Here is a 23,658-nt window from a genome sequence, read left to right as displayed (position 1 = left end):
TGGCCCCAAACAACCCCAAAATGGACCCGATACCCCAAAACAGTCTCCTGGCACCCCAAAACGGCCCCAAATACCCCAAAATGACCCCTGGGCACCCCAAAATGACCCTGAACACCCCAAAATGGCTGCTGAGCACCCCAAAACAGCCCCCAGGCACACCAAAATGGCCCCAAACACCCCAAAACACCCCAATGTCCCCAATGACCTCAATGACCCCGATGTCCCCAATGACCCCAATGGCCCCAACACCCCCAACGACCCCAATGTCCCCATTGACCCCAATACCCCCAATGACCCCAATGTCCTCAATGACCCCAATGGCCCCATTGACCCCAATGACCCCAATGTCCTCAATGACCCCAATGTCCCCAACGACCCCAACACCCCCGATGACCCCGCTGCCCCCGCTGCCCCCGTACCTGCCCTGGGGGGAAGTTGTGCAGCAGCTGCCGGATGTTGTTGCTCACCCCAATGGCCCCAATGACCCCAATACCCCCCATGACCCTGATGTCCCCAGTGACCCCAATGGCCCCAATGACCCCAATGACCCCAACACCCCCAATGATCCTGATGTCCCCAATGACCCCAATACCCCCGATGACCCCGACGTCCCCAACACCCCCGCTGCCCCCGTACCTGCCCTGGGGGGAAGTTGTCCAGCAGCTGCTGGATGATGTTGCTTATCCTGATGATGTTGCTTATCCCAATGTCCCCAATGACCCCAATGTCCCCAATGATCCCAATGGCCCCAATGTCCTCAATGACCCCAACGGCCCCATTGACCCCAACGACCCCAATGACCTCAATGTCCCCATTGACCCCAACATCCCCGATGACCCCTATGTCCCCAATGACCCCAATACCCCCGATGACCCCGACGTCCCCAACACCCCCGCTGCCCCCGCTGCCCCCGTACCTGCCCTGGGGGGAAGTTGTGCAGCAGCTGCCGGATGTTGTTGCTCACCCCAATGGCCCCAACCACCCCAATGTCCCCATTGACCCCAATGACCCCAATACCCCCCATGACCCCGATGTCCCCAATGATCCCAATAGCCCCAATGTCCTCAATGACCCCAATGACCCCAATGGCCCCATTGACCCCAACACCCCCAACGGCTCCAATGTCCCCAATGACCCTGATGTCCCCATTGACCCCAATACCCCTGATGACCCCAACACCCCCAATGACCTCAATGTCCCCAATGACCCTGATGTCCCCATTGACCCCCATGTCCCCGATGACCCCACTGCCCCCAACACCCCCGCTGCCCCCGCACCTGCCCCGGGGGGAAGTTGTGCAGCAGCTGCCGGATGTTGTTGCTGTACTGCCGGTGCCAGTGGCGGCAGGCCCAGGCGACGCAGTCGGGCCAGGCGCGGGGCCGCTCCCCCCGCAGGCTGCGCTGCAGCGCCTCCAGCACCTCCAGCGGCTGCGTGCCCGCCAGCCGCAGCGTGCGCTCCACGAAGCGGGGGTCCCTGCGCCGCGGGGGGGGGGGGCAGGGGGGGACACACACACACATGAGGGGGGCACCCGTGGGTGGGGGGGAGAAATAGGGGAGGGGGGAGGCGTGCAGGGGGAGCGGTGCGATGGGGGTGTGATGGGGGGGTGGGGCAGTGGGGGGGATGTGATGGGGGGAATGGGGGGGCAACGGGGGGGCAATGGGGGGTGTAATAGGGGTGGTGAAAAGGGGGGGGCAATGGGGGGGTGTAATAGGGGTGGTGCAACGGGGGCGATGCAACGGGGGGTGCAATGCAACGGGGGGGGGGTGCACGGGGGAATTGGGGGTGCGACGCAGCGGGGGGGTGGCGCGCGGGGTTTTGGGGGTGCCGTGCACTGCGGGGGGGGGACACACGGGGGGGGTAACGCAGCGGGGGGGGGGGAGATGCACGGGGGCGGGGGGCTGCGACACGCAGGGGTGCTGCAGGGCGGGGGCAGGGCTGCAATGCAGGGTGGGGGGGGGAGGGGGGGAGGTCCCGCGACGCACCCAGGGGTGCCCCCCCCCGCCCCTCCCCCACGCACGTCAGGTACTGGTTGACGTTCTCGGCCGGCTGCTTGAAGAGCCCCTCGAACTCGTCCCGTGCCCACTGCGGGGGGGGGGGGACACCCAGGGGGGGTCAGCTGGGGAGGGGCGACCCAAACCAACCCCCCCCCCCCCCCCCAAAATCTCCCACCCCCTCCGTGTCCCCAAGCAGCCCCCCCAAGGTCCCCAGGGCCACCCAGGTGTCCCCGAACAACCCTCAGGTGTCCCCCATCCCCCCCCATTCCCCCCGCCGTGTCCCCAAGCCCCCCCCCCCATGTCCCAACGCCCCCAATGTCCCCATGTCCCCTCAACGTCTCCACGCCCCCCGGTGTCCCCCCCCCGCCCCCAACGTCCCCATACCCCCAATGTCCCTGTGTCCCCCCATCATCCCCACACCCCCCAGTGTCTCCATGCCCCCCCCGCCCTTAATGTCCCCATACCCCCAATGTCCCCGTGTCCCCCCAGTGTCCCCATGCCCCCCGGTGTCCCCATGCCCCCCCTGCCCCCAACGTCCCCATACCCCCAATGTCCCCGTGTCCCCCCAGTGTCCCCACGCCCCCCGGTGTCCCCATGCCCCCCACATCCCCCCAGTGTCCCCATGCCCCCCCTGCCCCCAGTGTCCCCATACCCCCAATGTCCCTGTGTCCCCCCAATGTCCCCACGCCCCCCAGCGTCCCCCCCACCCCCAATGTCCCCATACCCCCAATGTCCCCACACCCCCAACGTCCCCGTGTCCCCACAACGTCCCCGTGCCCCCCAGTGTCCCCATACCCTCGAAGTCCCCACACCCCCAACGTCCCCATATCCCCCCCATATCCCCACACCCTCCCGGTGTCCCCATGTCCCCCCCAATGTCCCCGTGCCCCCCCAACGTCCCCGCGCCCCCCGGTGTCCCCGTGCCCCCCCCCGGCCCACCTGCAGGGTGTGCTCGATGGCGTTGGGGAAGTTCTTGAGGGTGCAGATGGGGATGGCCTTCTCGGGGGGGTCCTGGCTGGAGCTGTAGGACTCGCTGAGGAACGGGACCACCACCTGCACGTTGCCCTTGGTGCCCAGCGTGCCCGACTCCAGCAGCGGCTTGCGGTAGTACACGCAGCGCCGGTCCATATACAGCCCTGCCAAGGGGAGGGGAGGGGGGGCGGAGGCTATACGGGGCGGCCCACGGGCCTGGGGGGCTGCCCCCGATTGATATAGGGGCATCCCGATTGATATAGGGCACCCCCCGCCTGATATAGGGCACCCCGAGTGGTGCAGGGGCAGCCAGACTGGTATAGGGGCATCCCGATTGATATAGGGCATCCTGATTGATATAGGGCACCCCCCACCTGATATAGGGCACCCTGAGTGATGTAGGGGCACCCCGACTGGTATAGGGGAACCCCGATTGATATAGGGCATTCTAATTGATATAGGGCACCCCCCGCCTGATATAGGGCACCCCGACTGGTATAGGGGCACCTCGATTAGTATAGGGGCATCCCGATTGATATAGGGCAGCCCAACCGGTATAGAGGCACCCGGACTGATATAGGGACATCCTGATTGATATAGGGCACCCCCCGCCTGATATAGGGCACCCTGAGTGGTGTAGGGGCACCCCAACTGGTATAGGGGCACCCCAACTGCTATAGGGGCATCCCGATTGATATAGGGCATCCTGACTGATATAGGGCAGCCCCCACCTCATATAGGGCACCCTGACTAGTATAGGGCATCCTGATTGGTATAGGGGCATCCCGATTGATATAGGGCACGCTAACTGGTATAGGGCATCCTAACTGGTATAGGGGCACCCCAACTGGTATAGGGGCACCCTGACTGGTATAGGGCATCCTGACTGGTACAGGGCATCCTGATTGGTATAGGGGCACCCCGACTGGTATAGGGCAGCCCCCACCTGATATAGGGCACCCAGACTGGTATAGGGCATCCCAACCGGCATAGGGGCACCCTGACTGGTATAGAGCACCCCGACTGGTATAGGGCACCCCGACTGGTGTAGGGGCCTGTACGGCAGCACTGGGGCTCCTCAGAGCATCCCTACGGCGCCTTTAGGAGGTCCTATAGGTCCTCCGAAAACCCTAAATGCCCTTATAGCATCCATACAGATTCCCTGTCGTGTTCCTTAAGGGTCCTAAAGCACTCCTGTGAGGCCCCACAGCACCCTGGGGACCACCTAGAGCACCCTAAGGACTCTACACAGCACCCACCCCCCACCCAAAGGACACCCCACAGCGCCCAAAACCCCTCCCTCAGCACCCTGGGGGACCTCAAAGCACCCCAAAACCACCCCAACCCCCGCCCCCGAGGACCCCCCGGGGAGGGCAGCGGGGCATCCATGGGTGCTCACGGGCGTCGACGTTGTCGAGGGCGTTGGCGACGCCGTCCAGGGCCTCGAAGAAGTCGTCGTCGTAGACGCGCTCGGTGTCGGGGCCGACGCGGTCGGGGCGGCTGCTCACCCGCAGCGCCGGGTTCATCTCCCGCACCGCCGCCGCCGCCCGCTCCGACTTCAGCTTCTGCAGGGACCAGGCGCCCCGCCCCCGTTGAGCCCTGCCCCGTTGAGCCCCGCCCCCTCCCAGCCCCACCCTGCCAAGCCCCGCCCCTTCCAGCAGCACCCAGTCAGATGAAATGCCCGGCCAACTTGACCGTTGACGTTGGCCAACTCAACGGAAACATCTTGACGGATGGCACCAGCTGGCAGGCTCCGCCCCCCGGAGGCCCCACCCCATCAGGCTCCACCCCCAGGCTCCTCCCCTTCTCCTTCCATCCCTTTAAGCCCCTCCCACTCACCATGAAAGGTCAAGAGAACCCGACCATTGACGTTGGCCAACTCAATGGAAGCACCTCAACAGGTTCCCACTTTTAGGCTCCGCCCCCAATACCCCCCCAACAAAGGCTCCACCCACTCACCTTCCACCCCATAGGCTCCTCCCCCTTAAGCCCCTCCCCTTAAGCCCCTCCCCCTCACCATGAACATCAAGACAACTTGACCATTGACGTTGGCCAACTCAATGGAAGCACCTTAACACCGGTTCCCGCCTCATATGCCCCACCCCCTGATAGCCCAGACTCCTCCCCCTTAAGCCCCACCCACTTAGGCCCCTCCCACCCACTCCACCCCCACCCCGTTAAGCCCCTCCCACTTACCAACGCGCGCCAACGCTGCCTGACGTTGACGTTGGTCAACGCAACGTCGGCCAACGCAACGTCGGCCAACTCAACGGCGGCTCCTGCCCAGCAGACCTCACCCCATTGGCCCCTACCCCTCAAAGGCTCCGCCCACTCACCCCTCCCCACCCCCGCAGGCTCCTCCCCCTTCAGCCCCGCCCCTCACCGTGACATCCCAGGGCCGGAAGAGGAACTGGCGGTTGAGGTTGGACTTCTCGATGGTGTCCATGTCGGTGACGGTGATGGACCCTTCGGGTCCGCAGCCCAGCCCCACCATCGCGAAGTTCTTCAGCAGCTCACAGCCGATGGCCCCCGCCCCGACCTGCACCCGGGGACACGTGGGGACACGTGGGGACGCGTGGGGACGCGTGGGGACGCGGCCCGAGGTGGCCCAGGAGGGCTGGGGACACGTGGAGGGCGAGGAGGAAGGGACAAAGGGACGGCTGGGGACGCATGGGGGAAGCTTGAGGTGTTTGGGGACAACCAGGGGCACGTGGGGACCACTTGGAGAGACGTGGGGGACACGGGGACACTTGGGAGACCCATGGGGACATCTGGGGGACCCTTGAGGACACTTGGGGGACCCATGGGGACATCTGGGGACACAACCCAAGGTGGCCCAGAAGGGTTGGGGACGCCCAGATGGGAAGTGGGTGGGGTGGAGGCCACTTGGGGAACCCGTGAGGCCCCACGGGGACACGGGGAGCGGGTGGGGACCCCGGGGGGACAGTCGGGGACCCGGTGGGGACAGTTGGGGACACTGACCACGAAGTACTTCTGGTTGCCCAGCTTGGCCTGCAGGTCGGCCCCGAACACTGCGATCTGCCCGTCGTAGCGGCTGTTGCGCTGGGGAAACACTGACGCGTCACCGGCCCCACCCAAAGGTGCCCGAGCACCCCTGGGTGCCCCTCAAGGCAAGCGCCCACTCACGGGTGTCCCCGAAGAGGCGGCCCACCCGTGGGTGTCCTCAAAGAGGAGCTCGACCGCGGGTGCACCCGTGGCCAACGCCTGCCCCAGGAGGACGGCCACCCACGGGTGTCCCCAAGGAGATGCCCACCCATGGGTGCTCCATCACCAGCGACCAACCCCAAGGAGATGCCCGCCACCCATAGGTGCCCCCAGGGGTGTGACCAACCCACGGGTGTCCTCAAGGGGGTGACCACCCATGGCCAGCACCCACCCCAAGGAGATGCCCACCCATGGGTGTCCCCAACCAGACGCCCACCCATGGCCAACACCCACCCCAAGGAGATGCCCACCCATGGGTGCCCTCATCAGACAGCCCACCCACGGCCCGCCCACTTCAAGACGCCCACCCATGGGTGGCCATCCCCGAGGAGCTAACCAACCCCAAGAAGACACCAACCCACAGCTTCCCCGTGGGTGACGCCCACCCCAAGAGGACGCCCAAGCAGGGGTCTCCCACGGGTGCCACCCCCCCACCCCCACGCCCGACAGGTGCCCCCGCGGGTGCTCACCGGGCGGCACTGCTCCTCGGTGAGCAGCGTCTCCTTGTTCTCCTCGGGGAGACACTCGAGCGCGTCGAAGTAGAGCCACTGCGTGATGGGCGTGAACTTCCCCGACACCGCCTGCGGTGTCACCACCGCCGTCAGGGACCCAGGTGGCCGGGTGACAAAAAGCTCCGGCCACCGCGGCCCCGGGGGACACAGGTGGCCAGCAAAAGGACCCAGGTGGCCACGAGGGGGCACGGTTGACCAAGGAGGGGGCACCAATGACCGAGGGCGGGACACCAATGACCAAGGAGGGGACACCAATGACCGAGGAGGGGACACCAATGACCGAGGAGGGGACACCAATGACCAAGAAGGAGACACCGTTGACCAAGGAGGGGACATCGTTGACCAAGAAGGGGACACCATTGACGAGGAGGGGACACCAATGACCAAGGGGGGACACCAATGACCAAGGGGGGACACTGTTGACGAGGAGGGGACATCGTTGACCAAGCAGGGGACACCATTGACCAAAAAGGGGACAGCAATGACCGAGGGGGGGACACCAATGACCAAGGAGGGGGCACCATTGACCAAGAAGGGGACACCGTTGACCGAGGGGGGGACACCGTTGACCGAGGGGGGGACACCAATGACCAAGGAGGGACACCGTTGACCAAAAAGGGGACACCAATGACCAAGGGGGGGACACCAATGACCAAAAAGGGGACACCAATGACGAGGAGGGGACACCATTGACCAAGGGGGGACACCGCTGACGAGGAAGGGACACCGTTGACCAAAAAGGGGACACCAATGACCAAGAAGGGGACACCAATGACCAAGGAACGGACACCAATGACCAAGGGGGGACACCGTTGACGAGGAGGGGACACCAATGACCAAAAAGGGGACACCATTGACCAAGGGGGGGACACCGCTGACGAGGAGGGGACACCGCTGACGAGGAGGGGACACCGTCCCGTACCTTCATGACCTCCTGTGCCGCCAGCCCCCCGATGAAGGCGTTGACGGGCGCCAGGTCCCCGGTGGCCTGGAAGGCCAGCTCCCGCAGCAGCTCCTCGTCCAGCTCCGCTCCCGGGGCCACCTCCCGGGCCAGGGCCACCACCTCCGCCGCGTCACCCTGGTGGCAGCGAGGGGACGGTTGGGGACGCCCGCGGGGACGGTCCGCGGGGCCACGAGGAGCGCCGGCTGCCCCGGCTTTGGGCTTTGGGGGACGTCGGCGGGACACGGGCGCCCCTGGGGACGTCGCTGAGGACGTTGCCGGGGACAGCGACACCTCTGGGATGGTGACACCCCGAGGTGGCCCCTGGGGACGTCTCCACCCACGAGGAGCGTGGTGACGCGGATCGGTGGCTCTGCGTGGGGTCTGCTGGGGACAGCTCTGGGGGCATCCCAGCGTGACCTGGTGGCCACCATGTCCCCAATGTCCCCAAGTGGAGGTTGGGCCATGCGAGGCGGCCACGTTGGTTCAGGACCTGGTGGCCACCATGTCCCCAACGTCCCCAATGTCCCCAAGTGGTGGCTGGGCCATGGGAGGCGGCCACATTGGTACAGGACCTGGTGGCCACCATGTCCCCAACGGCCCCAATGTCCCCAAGTGGAGGTTGGGCCATGCGAGGCGGCCATGTCGGTTCAGGACCTGGTGGCCACCATGTCCCCAACGTCCCCAAGTGGAGGTTGGGCCATGGGAGGCGGCCATGTTGGCTCAGGACCTGGTGGCCACCACTGTCCCCGACGTCCCCGAGCCCCAGGGTGCCCCCGGCGTCCCTACCTGGTGGCGCGGCCGCGGCGGGCGGCCGTGCTGCTGCATGAAGCGGTGCAGCGCCTGCCAGCCCCAGTGCAGGATGGGAGGGCGCTCCGCCTTCCCGAAGTCCGTCATGAGCATCTCCGGCTCCGCCAGCGACTCCCGCAGACGCTTCTGGAGGGGGGCACGTCGGGGACGAGGGGGGACATCGGGGACACAGGGAGACAAGGGGGGACAAGAGGTGAACTCGCAGCCATTCCCAATAACCCCAGTCCCCCATAATCCCTTGCCAATACCCCCAATCCCTTGCCAATACCCCCAATCCCTTGCCAATACCCCCAATCCCTTGCTAATACCCCCTAATCCCTTGCCAATACCCCCTAATCCCTTGCCAATACCCCCTAATCCCTTGCCAATACCCCCTAATCCCTTACCAATACCCCCAATCCCTTGCCAATACCCCCCAATCCCTTGCCAATACCCCCAATCCCTTGCCAATACCCCCTAATCCCTTGCCAATACCCCCAATCCCTTGCCAATACCCCCAATCCCTTGCCAATACCCCGTAATCCCTTGTTAATATCGCCTAATCCTTTGTCAATACCCCCTAATCCCTTTTAGTCCCATCCCAGTCCCTCTCAGTGACCCCCAATACCCCATAACCCCCTCCCAGTTCCTCCCAGTGACCTCCAATCCCTCACAATCCCCTTCCAGTGCCACAATCCCATTCGCAGTTCCTCCCAATGCCTCCCAGTTCCCAACAATCCCTTCCCAGTGCCCCCTCATCCCCCGTAATCTCCTCCCAATACCCCTCCTTCCTCCATAATCCCCTCCCTGTTCCTCCCAATCCCCCATAATCTCCTCCAGAGCCCCTCAATCCCTCGTAATCCCCTCCCAGCAGCCCCCAATCCCAGCCCAGTACCCCCTGATCTCCTTCCAGTCCCTCCCAATCCCTCCCAGTGCCCCCTCAATCCCCCATAATCCTCTCCCAGTCACCAAAACCCCCCCCCAGGTACCTCCCAATCCCTTTCCAGCCCCCAGCAATCCCCTCCCAGTCCCTCCCAGTGCTCCCAGTGCCACTCACGAAGCGGATGTGCTTGGGCATCTTGACCTGGGTGACGATCCCCCCCCGCACGTAGTCCCCGTACCCGCTCGTGTCCCCGATGCTGAAGGTGTATGGCCCTGCGGGGGGGGGGGGGGTGGAAATGGGGTCACCACGGCACCCAGGACCCCTCCCCAAGGGACCAAGGGACCCCCAGGGGGGACCCACGCATCTGGGGACCCCCCCAGAGAGGACCCAGGTGCCTCAGCGCCCATTCAAAAGAGGCCTAAGCGTCCCCAAAAGGGACCCTAGCGTCCCCCAAAAGAAGCCAAATGTCCCCAAAAGGAAGCCAAATGTCCCCAAAAAGGACCCAAGCAACCCCAAAAGGGACCTGGGTACCCCCGTGCCCACCCAGAAAGAGCCCGGGTACGTCTGTGCCCCTCCCCGAAAGACCCAAATGTCCCTAAAAGGGACACAAATGTCCCCAAAAGAGATGCAATTGTCCCCCAAAAAAACCTAAACGTTCCCCAAAAGAACCCAAATGTTACCAAAACAGACCCAAATGTACCAAGTAACCCCAAAAGGGCCCGAAGCGTCCCCCAAAAGGGCCCCGAGTGTCCCCAAAAGGGACCCTAAACTCCCCAAAAGGGCCCCTAAACTCCCCAAAAGGGCCCCAAGCGTCCCCAAAAGGGCCCCAAGCGTCCCCAAAAGGGCCTGAATGTCCCCAAAAGGGCCCTGAGCATCCCCAAAAGGGACCCTAAACTCCCCAAAAGGGCCCCAAGCGCCCCCAAATGGGCCCCAAGCGCCCCCAAAAGGGATCCTGAACTCCCCAAAAGGGCCCCAAGTGCCCCCAAAAGGGCCCCGAGTGCCCCCAAAAGGGCCCCGAGCGTCCCCAAAAGGGCCCCGAGCGTCCCCAAAATGGACCCTAAACTCCCCAAAAGGGCCCCAAGCGTCCCCAAAAGGGCCCCGAGCGTCCCCAAAAGGGACCCTGAACTCCCCGAAAGGGCCCCAAGTGTCCCCAAAAGGGCCCCGAGCATCCCCAAAAGGGCCCCGAGTGTCCCCAAAAGGGACCTGAGCGTCCCCAAAAGGGCCTGAGCGTCCCCAAAAAGGACCCTAAACTCTCCAAAAGGGCCCCAAGCGTCCCCAAAAGGACCCCGAGCGTCCCCAAAAGGGCCCCGAGCATCCCCAAAAGGGCCCAGAGTGTCCCCAAAAGGTGCCTGGCATCCCCAAAAGGGATCCTAAACTCCCAGAGCACCCCCAAAAGGGACCCTAAACTCCCCAAAAGGACCCCAAGCGTCCCCAAAAGGGCCCCGAGCACCCCCAGAAGAGCCCCGAGCGCCCCCAAAAGGGCCCCGAGCGCCCCCAAAAGGGCCCCCAAGACCCTCAGCCCCCCCCCAAGGCCAGCGCCGACCCCCCCCCCACCCCAGCCCCCTCGTTTTTGGGGCCGCACCGAGGACGCGGATCTCGACGGGGCCGCAGGAGTTGAGCTCGTCCATGCCCTCCACCTCGGTGAAGGTGACGAAGTCGCCCGTCTCGAAGCCGTGCCGCGCCTCGTCCAGGCACGTCACCTCCCCGGGGCACCCCTTGGGAAGGAAAATTTGGGGCGGAAACCGTCAAATCGATGACTTTTGGGGTTTCCCGGACCCCCCCCCCCGCCCCCCGGGCGGTACCTTGGTGACCATGGACACCATGGCGCTGAGCGGCTGCTCCCCGTTGGTGTCCGTCACCACCATGTCGTCCCCAAAGTCACAGAACAGCTGCCTGGGGGGGGGGACACGGGGACAAGGTGGGGGGGGGGGGTCAGACGGGGACCCCCCCGGTCCCCACGCCCCTGGGGACACCCCGAAAGGGACCCCGAAAGGGTTGGGATCCCCCCAAAACGGATCAGCCCTAACCGGGAGCAGGGCGCGTGGGGTTGACCCCAAAAGGGAGCCAGGAATTTGGGGACCCCCCCCCCCAAAAGGAGCCAGGAATTTGGGGACCCCCACAAAAGGACCCAGACATTTGGGGACCCCCCCCAAAAGGAGCCCAGGCACTTGGGGTTGACCCCAAAAGGGACCCAGGGCGTTGGAATCACCCCAAAACTGAGCTGGGTGGTCCTAAACGGGAGCAGGACGCATGGGGTTGACCCCAAAAGGGAGCCAGGAATTTGGGGACCCCCCCCCCCAAAAGGACCCAGACATTTGGGGACCCCCCCAAAAGGACCCACACATTTGGGGATCCCCCCAAAAAGAACCGAGCCATTTGGGGTTGACCCCAAAAGGGACCCAGGGAGTTGGGATCCCCCCAAAACAGAGCTGGGTGGTCCTAAACGGGAGCAGAGCGTGTGGGGTTGACCCCAAAAGGGAGTCAGGAATTTGGGGAACCCCCCCCCCAAAAGGACCCAGACATTGGGGGACCCCCCCAAAAAGAACCGAGCCATTTGGGGTTGACCCCAAAAGGGACCCAGGGAGTTGGGATCCCCCCAAAACAGAGCTGGGTGGTCCTAAATGGGAGAAGGGCGTGTGGGGTTGACCCCAAAAGGGAACCAGGAATTTGGGGACCCCCCCACGAAAAGGACCCAGACATTTGGGGACCCCCCCAAAAGGAGCCCAGGCATTTGGGGTTGACCCCAAAAGGGACCCCAGTGTCCCCAAAAGGGACCCAGAGGGTTGGGATCCCCCCAAAACAGAGCTGGGTGGTCCTAAACGGGAGCAGGGCGCGTGGGGTTGACCCCAAAAGGGAGCCAGGAATTTGGGGACCCCCCCCCCAAAAGGAACCAGGAATTTGGGGACCCCCCCCAAAAGGAACCCAGGCATTTGGGGTTGACCCCAAAAGGGACCCCAGTGTCCCCAAAAGGGACCCAGGGAGTTGGGAACCCCCTAAAAGGGACCACCAAACATTTGGGGAACCCCCAAAAGGAACCCAGGCTTATGGGGACACCCCCAAAAGGGACCCAGACGTACGGGGACGCCCCCAAAACGGGACCCCAAACATTCGGGGACCCCCAAAAGGGACCCACGAATTTGAGGACCCCCCCGAAAAGGGACCCCAAACATTTGGGAACCCCCCAAAAGGGACCCGGGTGTCCCCAAAACGGGACCCAGGCATTTGAAGACGCCCCAAAACGGGACCCAGACGTACGGGGACGCCCCCAAAAGGGACCCCAAACATTCAGGGACCCCCAAAAGGGACCCACGAATTTGAGGACCCCCCCAAAAGGGACCCCAAACATTTGGGAACCCCCCAAAAAGGAACCCAGGTGTTTGGGAACTCCCCAAAAGGGACCCAGGCGTCCCCAAAAGGGGACCCAGGCATTTGAAGACGCCCCGAAACGGGACCCAGACGCACGGGGACGCCCCCAAAAGGGACCCCAAACATTCGGGGACCCCCCAGGTGACCCCAAAATCGGGGTGTCCCCCCCCCCCCCGGCTCACCCGAAGAGCCCCCGCGTGTCGGCCACCACCAGCTTGATGCCGCGGCTGTGGCAGAAGTCGCCCACCCAGAGCTGCTCCTCCAGGGGGGAGTTGGTCAGCACCACCACCTGCGGGGCGTTATAGGGTCAGCTGTAGGGTCGGGGGCAGGGGCACGGCTGCGGGGCCGGGGGCACGGGTACGGGGTCAGGAGCACGGACACGGGGTGGGTATGGGGTCAGGTGTGGGGTCGCATACGTGGATATGGGGTCAGACACGCAGATATGGGTACGGGGCCACAGACATGGATATGGGGTCAGGGGCAGGGACACGGCTACGGGGCCGGGGCCACGGGTATGGGGTCGGACACATGGGTATGGGGTGGGTATGGGGTCAGGTACGGGGTCGGATACGTGGATATGGGGTCAGACACGCAGATATGGGGTCAGGGTCACAGGCACGGGTATGGGGTCAGGTATGGGGTCGGGGCAGGGGCACGGCTATGGGGCCGGGGGCACAGCTACGGGGTCAGACACATGGGTATGGGATCAGGTATGGGGTCGGATACATGGATATGGGGTCAGACACGTAGATATGGGGTCAGGGTCACAGACACGGGTATGGGGTCAGGTATGGGGTCAAGGCATGGACGCGGGTATGGGGCTGGGGGCATGGGTATGGGGTCAAGATCACGGACACGGGGTGGGTATGGGGTCATATACGGGGTCGGATACATGGATATGGGGTCAGACACGCAGATATGGGGTCAGGGTCACAGACATGGGTATGGGGTCAGGTATGGGGTTGGGGCTGGGACACGGCTGTGGGGCCGGGGGCATGGGTATGGGGTCGGACACTGGGATATGGGGTGGGTATGGGGTCAGGTGTGGGGTCAGATACACGGATATGGGGTCAGACACGCAGATATGAGGTCAGGGTCACAGACATGGATATGGGGTCAGGGGCAGGGACACGGCTACGGGGCTGGGGCCACGGGTATGGGGTCGGACACATGGGTATGGGGTCATATACGGGGTCAGACACACAAATATGGGGTCAGACAAATGGGTATGGGGTGGCTTTGGGGTCATATACGGGGGCAGGGCCACGGATATGGGGTGGGATACACAGTTATGGGGTCACGATCGCGGACATGGGTATGGGGTCAGCTGTAGGGCTGGGGGCAGGGGCACGGCTGCGGGGCCGGGGTCACGGGTACGGGGTCAGGATCACGGACATGGGGTGGGTATGGGGTCAGGTGTGGGGTCGGATACACGGATATGGGGTCAGACACGCAGATATGGGGTCAGGGTCACGGATACGGGGTCAGGTATGGGGTCGGGGCAGGGGCACGGCTATGGGGCCGGGGGCACGGGTATGGGATCGGACACAGGGATATGGGGTGGGTATGGGGTCAGGTGTGGGGTCGGGTACGTGGATATGGGGTGGGATGCACAGGAATGCTTTGGGGGGGGAGTTAGGGGGGGATTAGGGGAAAATAATGGGATTTGGGGGGAACTGTGGGGTCTGGAGGGGAATTGGGGGGATTTGAAGGGAAACGAGCGGGTTTGGGGGACCGGGGAGGGATTGGGGGGGGAGAGGGGGCTTTGGGGGGGGGTAAAGGGGGCTTGGGGGGAAAATGGGGGATTTGGGGGGGGGAGTTAGGGGGGATTAGGGGAAAATAATGGGATTGGAGAGAACTGGGGGGTCTGGAGAGGAATTGGGGGGATTTGAAGGGAAACGAGCGGGTTTGGGGGGACCGGGGAGGGATTGGGGGGAGAGAGGGGGCTTTGGGGGGCAATGGGGGATTTCGGGGGGGGGAATGGGGGATTTGGGGGGGGGCCCTTTTGGGGGCGTCACCTGGAAGGGGGCGAGCAGGGCCTGGCTGAGGGGCTGCCGGCAGCTGCTGACGGCCACGTAGGCGTTGAGCTCGGCCAGGCGCGGCAGCGACGCCTCCGCCCGGTTCTGCCCCACGTCCTCCTCCCGCAGGTAGAACTGGGGGGGGGCAAAAAGGGGGGGGGGGGGGTCACGGGGGGGGGCGGGGGGGGAGAGAGGAGGCCCCCCCGAGGACCCCGCACCCCAATAGAACCCCGCGGCGGCACCCGGCAGCTGGGGACGCCCACCTGGAAGGGGGGGGCACCCCCGTATCTGTAGGACCCCCCCCCCCACACACACCCATAGGGACCCCCCCCCAGCACCCATAGGGACCCCCCAGCACCCATAGGACCCCCCCAGCACCCATAGGGACCCCCCAGCACCCATAGGACCCCCCCAGCACCCATAGGGACCCCCCTGCACCCATAGGGACCCCCCGCACCCACACGGACCCCCCCCCACACCCATAGGGACCCCCCCCGGCACCCATAGGACCCCCCCCCCCAGCACCCAATAGGATCCCCCCAGCACCCACAGGACCCCCCAAAACCCAGGCTTGCAACCCCATTAATTCCTCCGGGGGAGGGGGGGGGGGCCATGAACCCCCCTATAACACCCCATAACCCCCAAACATTTAGCCCCATTTTTTTGCCCGGGGGGGGGTATTTAACCCCCCTATAGCCCCCTGCAACCCCTTTATAAGCCCCCAAACCCCAAATACCCCCCCTTTGACCCCGTTTTTTGCCCCTGGGGGGGGAATTAACCCCTTTATAACCCCCCAAGCCCCCAAAATAACCCCCCCTTTAACCCAGTTTTCTGCCCTGGGGGGGCATTTAATCTCTTTATACCCCCCCAACAGCCCCTTTACGACCCCCCAAAACCCCGAAATAACCCCCCTTTGACCCCATTTTTTGCCCGGGGGGGGCATTTAACTCCTTTATAAGACCCAAAATCCCAAATAACCCCCCTTTGACCCTGTTTTTTCCCCGGGGGGGGGCACTTAACCCCCGCTATAACCCCCCAACAACCCCTTTACGGCCCCCCAAGCCCCCAAATAACCCCCCTTTGACCCCGTTTTTTTGCCCTGGGGGGGGATTTAACCTCCCTAATACCCCCCATTAACCCCTTTACGACCCCCCAAAACCCCCAAATACCCCCCCCTTTGACCCTGTTTTTTCCCCGGGGGGGGACCATTTAACCCCTTTATAACCCCCCCAAGCCCCCAAATAACCCCCCTTTGACCCCATTTTTTGCCCTGGGGGGGCATTTAACCCCTTTATAAGACCCAAAATCCCAAATAACCCCCCTTTAACCCCTTTTTTTTCCCTGAGGGGGGGCCATTTAACCCCTTTATAACCCCCCCAAGCCGCCAAATAACCCCCCTTTGACCCCGTTTTTTGCCCTGGGGGGGGATTTAACCTCCCTATACCCCCCAATAACCCCTTTACGACCCCACAAACCCCCAAATAACCCTCCTTTGACCCCGTTTTTTTTTTCTTCCCGGGGGGGGGGGACCATTTAAACCCCTTTACGACCCCCCAAGCCCCCAAATAACCCCCCTTTAACCCCATTTTTTCCCCAGGGGGAGCACTTAATCCCCCTATACCCCCCAACAACCCCTTTACGACCCCCCAAAATCCCAAATAACCCCCCCTTTAACCCTGTTTTTTCCCCGGGGGGGGACCATTTAACCCCTTTATAACCCCCCAAACCCCCAAATACCCCCCTTTGACCCCATTTTTTGCCCTGGGGGGGGAATTAACCCCTTTATAACCCCCCAAACCCCCCTCTGACCCCGTTTTTTTTTGGGTTTTTTTTGGTTTTTTTTTTGTTTTTTTCCCGGGGGGGGCCCAGCTCTCACCTGGGACCCGGGGGGGGCCCAGCTCTCACCTGGGAGGCCAGGTCGGGCCAGGCGGCAGGGTGGGGGTCGTGCAGCGTCACCGACTTGACCCCCCCCAGCACCAGGTTCTTGGCCACCTCCACGCCGAGCCCCCGCAGCCCCGACACCAGCACGTTGGACGTCTGCATGCGCTTCATCGCCTCGTGGCCCAGCACGTACCTGGGGGGGGGGCGCCTCAGCCACCGGGACCCCCCCCAAATCCATGGGGACCCCCCCGAATCCATGGGGACCCCCCCGAATCCATAGGGAGCCCCCCAAATCCATAGGGAGCCCCCCAAGTCCACAGGAGCCCCCCTCAAGTCTTTTGGGGTTCCCAAATCCCTTAGGAAGGACCCAAAGACCCCCCCCAAATCCATGGGGACCCCCCCCCAAATCCATAGGGACCCCCCCCAAAATCCATAGGGACCCCCCCAAATCCATAGGGACCCCCCCGAATCCAGAGGGACCTCCCCCAAATCTTTTGGGGTTCCCAAATCCCTTAGGAACGACCCCAAAACCCTTAAGGAGGAGCCAAAGACCCCCCCCAAATCCATAGGGACCCCCCCCAAAATCCATGGGGGCCTCCCCCAAATCCATAGGCCCCCCCCCCCAAATCCATAGGGGCCCCCCCCAAATTCATAGGGAGCCCCCCCAAATCCATAGGGAGCTCCCTCAAGTCTTTTGGGGTTCCCAAATCCCTTAGGAAGGACACCAAAACTCTTAAGGAGGAGCCAAAGACCCCCCCCAAACCCATAGGGACCCCCCCAAATCCATAGGGACCCCTCAAATCCCTGGGGGCCCCCCCAAATCCATAGGGAGCCCCCTCAAGCCTTTTGGGGTCCCCAAATCCCTTAGGGAGGACCCCAAAACCCTTAGGGAGGACCCAAAGACCCCCCCCAAACCCATAGGGACCCCCCCCAAATCCATGGGGACCCCCCCGAATTCATATGGACCCTCCCGAATTCATAGGGACCCCCCCAAATCCATAGCGAGCCCCCCAAATCCATAGGGAGCCCCCTCAAGTCTTTTGGGGTCCCCAGATCCCTTAGAAACGACCCCAAAAGCCTTAGGAAGGTCCCAAAGACCCCCCCCCAAATCCATGGGGACCCCCCCAAATCCACAGGGAACTCCCCCAAATCTTTTGGGGTTCCCAAGTCCCTCAGGAAGGACCCAAAGACCCCCCCCAGAAATACTTTGGGGTCCCCAAACTCCCCAGAACCCCCCCCATAGTTTTTGGGGTCCCCCAAACCCTTTGGAAAGACCCTGAGCCCCCCCCCAGGATTTTGGGGTGCCCCAAACCCCCCAGAAGCCCCCCCATAGTTTTTGGGGTGCCCCAAGCCCCCCCCGGACCCCCCCCCCCCCCAGTTTTTGGGGTCCCCCCCCTACTCACAGCTGCCGGGAGTACAGCCCCTCATCGATCTCGGCCTCGCCCCCGTTCTTCGCCATGCCCTGGGGGGACAGCGGGGGGGCGTTGGGGACATCGGGGGGGGCACTGGGGACACGGGGGGGGCATTGGGGACGTGGGGGGGCATTGGGGGGTGCATTGGGGACATGGGGGGGCACTGGGGACATGGGGGGGGCACTGGGGGCACTGGGGACATTGGGGACATGGGGGGGCACTGGGGACATTGGGGGGGCACTGGGGATATGGGGGAGCACTGGGGACACTGGGGGGCACTGGGGACATGGGGGGGCACTGGGGGGACACTGGGGGGGCATTGGGGGACACTGTGGGGGCACTGGGGGGGATATTGGGGACACTAGGGGGACACTGGGGAGGCACTGGAAGAGGATACTGTGGACACTGGGGGGATACTGGGGACACTGGGGGGGCGTTGGGGACGTTGGGGACGTGGGGGGGGCACTGGGAGGGGATACTGGGGACAGTGGGGGGACACTGGGGGGCGTTGGGGACATTGGGGGGGCACTGTGGCCATGGGGGGGCATTGGGGGGGCACCGGGACGGGATATTGTGGACACTGGGGGGTCGTTGGGGACACTGAAGGGGGCATTGGGGACGTTGGGGACATGGGGGGGGCACCGGGAGGGGATACTGGGGACACTGGGGGGACACTGGGGACATGGGGGGGGCATTGGGGGGCGTTGGGGACATTGGGGGGGCACTGGGGGGGCGTTGGGGGGGGATATTGGGGACACTGAGGGGGCGTTGGGGCCATGGGGGGGCACTGGGGGGATACGGGGGGGTGGGGACACAAGGGGGACGTTGGGGGGGGGACACCGGGGGCCATGGGGGGGCATTTGGGGACATGGAGGGGGCATTTGGGGACATTGAGGGACATTTGGGGACCCTTGGGGGCATTTGGGGACACCGGGGGACATTTGGGGACCCTTGGGGATGTGGGGGGGGGGCATTTGGGGACCCCTGGGGACATTTGGGGACCCTTGGGGACGTGGGGGGGGATATTTGGGGACATTGGGGACATTTGGGGACCCCAGGAGACATTTGGGGACTCTTGGGAACGTTTGGGGACCCTTGGGGGACGTGGGGGGGGGGACATTTGGAGACCCCTGGAGACATTTGGGGACCCCGGGGGACATTTGGGACATTTGGGGACGTGAGGGGGGGGACATTTGGGGACCCTGGAGACATTTGGGGACCCTTGGGGACGTTTGGGAATGTGGGGGGGGACATTTGGGGACCCTTGGGGGATGTGGAGGGGGGGACATTTGGGGACCCTGGAGACATTTGGGGACCCTTGGGACGTTTGGGGACCCCTGGGGATGTGGGGGGGGGACATTTGAGGACCCGGGGGGACATTTGGGGACCCTTGGGGACATTTGGGGGGGGGAGACATTTGGAGACCCCTGGGGACATCTGGGGACCCCTGGGGACGTGGGGGGGGGGAGACATTTGGGGACCCCGGGGGACATTTGGGGACCCTTGGAGACCCCTGGGGACATTTGGAGACCCCTGGGGACATTTGGGGACCCCTGGGGACGTGGGGGGGGGGCCGTTCGGGGGCCACTCACGTTGGCGGGGGCGGCGCTGGGCGGGACGCTGGGGGCGCAGGCGCGGTTGGACCCCGCGGGCGGCTCGGACCCGGAGACGCGGCGCTTCTTGGTCAGCGGGGGGCTGGACATCTGGGGGCGGGGCCGGCGCCTCGCGACACGCCCCCTTCCGGCCACGCCCCCTTCCGGCCACGCCCACTTCCGGCCACGCCCCCTTGTGGGGACACGCCCACCCCCCACCACCCCCCACCCCACCCCGCCACATCCCCTGGGGCATCCCCCCTCCCTCACAGCCCCCATAGGCCACGCCCCTTCTTAGGCCACGCCCCTTCTTAGGCCACGCCCCCTCGTAGCCACGCCCCCAGATGGCCACACCCATCGGGCCACGCCCCTTTGGCCACGCCCCCTCCCGACATCCCCCCCGGGCCCCCCTCCATCACACCCCGCTTGGACCCGCCCCCTCCTTAGGCCACGCCCCTTTCCACTAGACACGCCCCCTCGTTGGGCCACGCCCCCTTTCCTTAAGACACGCCCCTCCTTTAGGCCACGCCCCCCAGGGCAATCCCACCCCGTTAGGACACGCCCCTCCCTTAGGCCACGCCCCTCCCTTAGGCCACGCCCCCTCCCTTAGGCCACGCCCCCCTGGGGCATCAAGGGACAGCTGGGGGTGGCACCAGGGGACATCAAGGGGACACTGGGTGGCACTGGGGTCACTGGGGGACACTGGAGGCGACACTGGGAGACACTGGGGGACAGCGGGTGATGCTGGGGGACACCAAAGGGACACTGGGGGACACTGGGAGACACTGGGGGACACTGGGGGACACCAAAGGGACACTGGGTGACACTGGGGGACGCTGGAGGTGACACGAGGTGACACTGGGAGACACTGGGTGGCACCGGGTGACACTGGAGGGGACACTGGGGGACAGTGAAGGTGACACTGGGGGACACTGGAAAACACTGGGTGACACTGGAGGTGACACTGGGGGACGCCAAAGGGACACTGGGGGACACTGAAGGTGACACGAGGTGACACTGGGAGACACTGGGTGGCACTGGGGGACACCAAAGGGACACTGGGTGATACTGGGAGACACCAAAGGGACACTGGGTGACACTGGGAGACACCAAAGGGACACCAAAGGGACACTGGGAGACACTGGAGGTGACACTGGGTGACACTGGGAGACACTGGGGGACGCTGGGGGTGACACCGGCTGACACTGGGGACGCTGGGGGTGACACCGGGTGACACTGGGGGACACTGGGGGTGACACTGGGTGGCACTGGGGGACACTGGGGGGATGCTGGAGGTGACCCCGGGTGGCACTGGGGGACACTGGGTGGCACTGGGGGACACTGGAGGTGACCCCGGGGGGACACCAGGTCCCCAGAGGGACCCAGCCCCACCCAGGGGGGGGAGCCAAAGGGGGCGGGGCCTCCCACCTGGGGGCGGGGCCTCCCACCTGGGGGCGGGGCCTCATCCCTGGGGGCGGGGCCTCCTGCCCGGGGGCGGGGCCTCCCACCTGGGGGCGGGGCCTCCCACCTGGGGGCGGGGCCTCATCCCTGGGGGCGGGGCCTCCCGCCTGGGGGCGGGGCCTCCTGGCCAGGGGCGGGGCCTCCCACCTGGGGGCGGGGCCTCCTGCCCGGGGGCGGGGCCTACCGCCCGGGGGGCGGGGCCTCCCACCTGGGGGCGGGGCCTCCCAGGCTCCCGTTAGCGGGGTCCCAGTGGGGGCAGGGGGCAATTAGCGGGGCGGCCAATTAATGGGGCAGGAGACGGGGGCACTGGGGGGGAGGGGCTCTCGTTAGCGGGAGGCGGGGCCCGTTAATGGGGGGCCGTTAACGGGGTCCCGCTAACGGGGTCCTATTAACGGGGGTCTTATTAGCGGGGTCCTCATTAACGGGGTCCCATTAACGGGGTCCTCATTAACAGCGTCTCATTAATAGAGATCCCATTAACAGGGTCTCGTTAACAGGGATCTCATTAACAGGGTCCCATTAACAGGGTCCTCATTAACGGGGTCCCATTAATGGGGTCCCACTAACAGGGGTCTTATTAACGGGGCCCCATTAATGGGGTCCTCATTAACAGGGTCCCATTAATGGAAATCCCATTAATGGGGTCTCGTTAACAGGGGTCCCATTAACGGGGCCCTCATTAACGGGGTCCCATTAATGGGGTCCCACTAACGAGCGTCTTATTAACGGGGCCCCATTAACGGGGTTCTCATTAACATGGTCCCATTAATTGAGATCCCATTAATGGGGTCTCGTTAACAGGGGTCCCAATAACGGGGCCCTCATTAACAGGGTCCCATTAATGGGGTCCCACTAATGGGGTCCTATTAACGGGCGTCTTATTAACAGGGTCCTCATTAATGGGGTCCCACTAATGGGGTACTATTAACGGGGTCCTCATTAATGGGGTTCCATTAACAGGGTTCCACTAATGAGGTCTCATTAATGGGGTCCCCCTAATGGGGGGGGGCAGTTCCTATTAATGGCGGTCCCATTATCAGGGTCACGTTAATAGGATCCCATTAATGGGGTCCTCCATTAAAGGGGTCCTCCATTAACGGGGTCCCCATTAACAGGACCCCATTAACGGGGGGCCGGTTCCCGTTACCGGGGGCCCCCCAATTAATAGGATCCGTTACCGGGGGTCCCCGTTAATAGGATCCCCCGTTAGTAGGGCCCCCCGTTAATAGGGCCTCGTTACCGGGGTCCCGTTCCCCATTACTGGGACCCCATTACCGGGGTCCTGTACCCCATTACGGGGGGGTCCCCCGTTAATAGGGTCCCCCATTAATAGGGTCCCCCATTACCGGGACCCCATTACCCGGGGGTCCCGTACCTCGTTACCAGGGGTCCCCCATTAATAGGGTCCCCCATTAATAGGGCTCCCAATTAATAGGGCTCCCAATTAATAGGGTCTCCCATTAATAGGGCTCCCAATTAATAGGATTCCCAATTAATAGGGTCCCCCATTAATAGGGCTCCCAATTAATAGGGCTCCCAATTAATAGGGTCTCCCGTTACCAGGGTCCCACTCCCCATTACCGGGCCCCCATTACCAGGGTCCCGTACCCCATTCCCGGGGGTCCCCGTTAACAGGGTCCCCCGTTAATAGGGTCCCCCATTAATAGGGTCCCTGTTTACCGGGCCCCCCGTTAATAGGGTTGCCCGTTAATAGGGTCCCCCGTTTATAGGGTCCCCCGTTAATAAGGTCCTGCCGTTAATAGGGTCACCGTTAATAGGGTCGCCCGCTAATAGGGTCCCCTTTAATATGGTTCTCATTAATAGGGACCTCATTAACAGGGTCCTCCATTAATAGGGCCCCGTTTATAGGGTCCCCCGTTAATAGAGTCCCCCATTAATAGGGTCCTCGTTAATAGGGTCCCCCGTTAATAGGATCCCCGTTAATAGGATCCCCCGTTAATAGGGTCCTCATTAATAGGGCCCCCCGTTAATAGGGCCCCATTCCCGGGGGTCCCAGCCCCCAATTACCGGGGTCCCCCATTCCCGGGACCCCATTACCCGGGGGGTCCCGTGCCCCATTCCCGGGGGGTCCCCCGTTAACAGGGCCCCCCGTTAATGGGACCCCCCGTTAACAGGGCCCCCCGTTAATGGGATCCCCCGTTAATGGGACCCCCCGTTAATGGGACCCCCCGTTAACAGGGCCCCCCGTTAATGGGATCCCCCGTTAATGGGACCCCCCGTTAACAGGGCCCCCCGTTAATGGGATCCCCCGTTAATGGGATCCCCCGTTAATGGGACCCCCCGTTAATGGGATCCCCCGTTAATGGGATCCCCCGTTAATGGGACCCCCCGTTAATGGGACCCCCCGTTAACAGGGCCCCCCGTTAATGGGACCCCCCGTTAACACGGCCCCATTCCCGTTCCCGTTCCCGTTCCCGTTCCCCCACCCCCCTCCCCTCCCCCCCCGGCCCCAAACCCGCCCGGATTTGCCCCAAAACGCCCCCGCCCCCCCCCCCCCCGTACCAATGATGCTGTCCAGGCCCCGCCGCCGGGTCCCGCCCGCTCCGCTCGGCTCCTCCGCGACAAGATGGCGGCCGCCTCTCCCCGCCGCCC

The 23,658-nt window shown here is 64.0% G+C and overlaps 2 protein-coding genes across 2 annotated transcripts in view; both read right to left on the bottom strand.

Annotated features, from left to right (window-relative positions):
* SAE1 (SUMO1 activating enzyme subunit 1) overlaps positions 1-23,646 on the bottom strand; it is a 31,615-nt gene extending 7,969 nt beyond the window's left edge. The window contains exons 1-18 of the mRNA XM_080608576.1: positions 23,569-23,646; positions 19,585-19,695; positions 17,984-18,042; positions 16,605-16,773; positions 14,700-14,834; positions 12,864-12,970; positions 11,118-11,208; positions 10,898-11,030; positions 9,490-9,587; positions 8,433-8,579; positions 7,626-7,781; positions 6,662-6,772; positions 5,949-6,029; positions 5,350-5,505; positions 4,366-4,531; positions 2,934-3,130; positions 2,018-2,082; positions 1,278-1,473 (exon numbers count right to left, since the gene is read on the bottom strand). Coding sequence (XP_080464702.1) covers positions 1,278-1,473; positions 2,018-2,082; positions 2,934-3,130; positions 4,366-4,531; positions 5,350-5,505; positions 5,949-6,029; positions 6,662-6,772; positions 7,626-7,781; positions 8,433-8,579; positions 9,490-9,587; positions 10,898-11,030; positions 11,118-11,208; positions 12,864-12,970; positions 14,700-14,834; positions 16,605-16,773; positions 17,984-18,042; positions 19,585-19,695 — 2,178 coding nt within the window. The 5' untranslated portion in view covers positions 23,569-23,646. The remainder of the gene's footprint in view (positions 1-1,277; positions 1,474-2,017; positions 2,083-2,933; positions 3,131-4,365; positions 4,532-5,349; positions 5,506-5,948; positions 6,030-6,661; positions 6,773-7,625; positions 7,782-8,432; positions 8,580-9,489; positions 9,588-10,897; positions 11,031-11,117; positions 11,209-12,863; positions 12,971-14,699; positions 14,835-16,604; positions 16,774-17,983; positions 18,043-19,584; positions 19,696-23,568) is intronic.
* On the bottom strand, positions 20,048-22,338 carry LOC308186442 (uncharacterized protein; the record flags this gene model as incomplete). The annotated part of the gene is made up of 5 exons (XM_080608575.1): positions 20,048-20,673; positions 20,706-21,032; positions 21,113-21,168; positions 21,230-21,274; positions 22,334-22,338. 5 exons carry the CDS (start codon positions 22,336-22,338, stop codon positions 20,048-20,050), a joined length of 1,059 nt encoding a protein of 352 aa, XP_080464701.1.
* Positions 23,647-23,658: the final 12 nt, after the last annotated feature.

Source organism: Anser brachyrhynchus (assembly GCF_964034855.1).
Source record: "Anser brachyrhynchus genome assembly, contig: SCAFFOLD_517, whole genome shotgun sequence".
NCBI classification, from domain to species: Eukaryota; Metazoa; Chordata; class Aves; order Anseriformes; family Anatidae; genus Anser; species Anser brachyrhynchus.
Note: the sequence above shows the minus strand (reverse complement) of the source record. Positions and strands in the feature narration are given on the sequence as shown.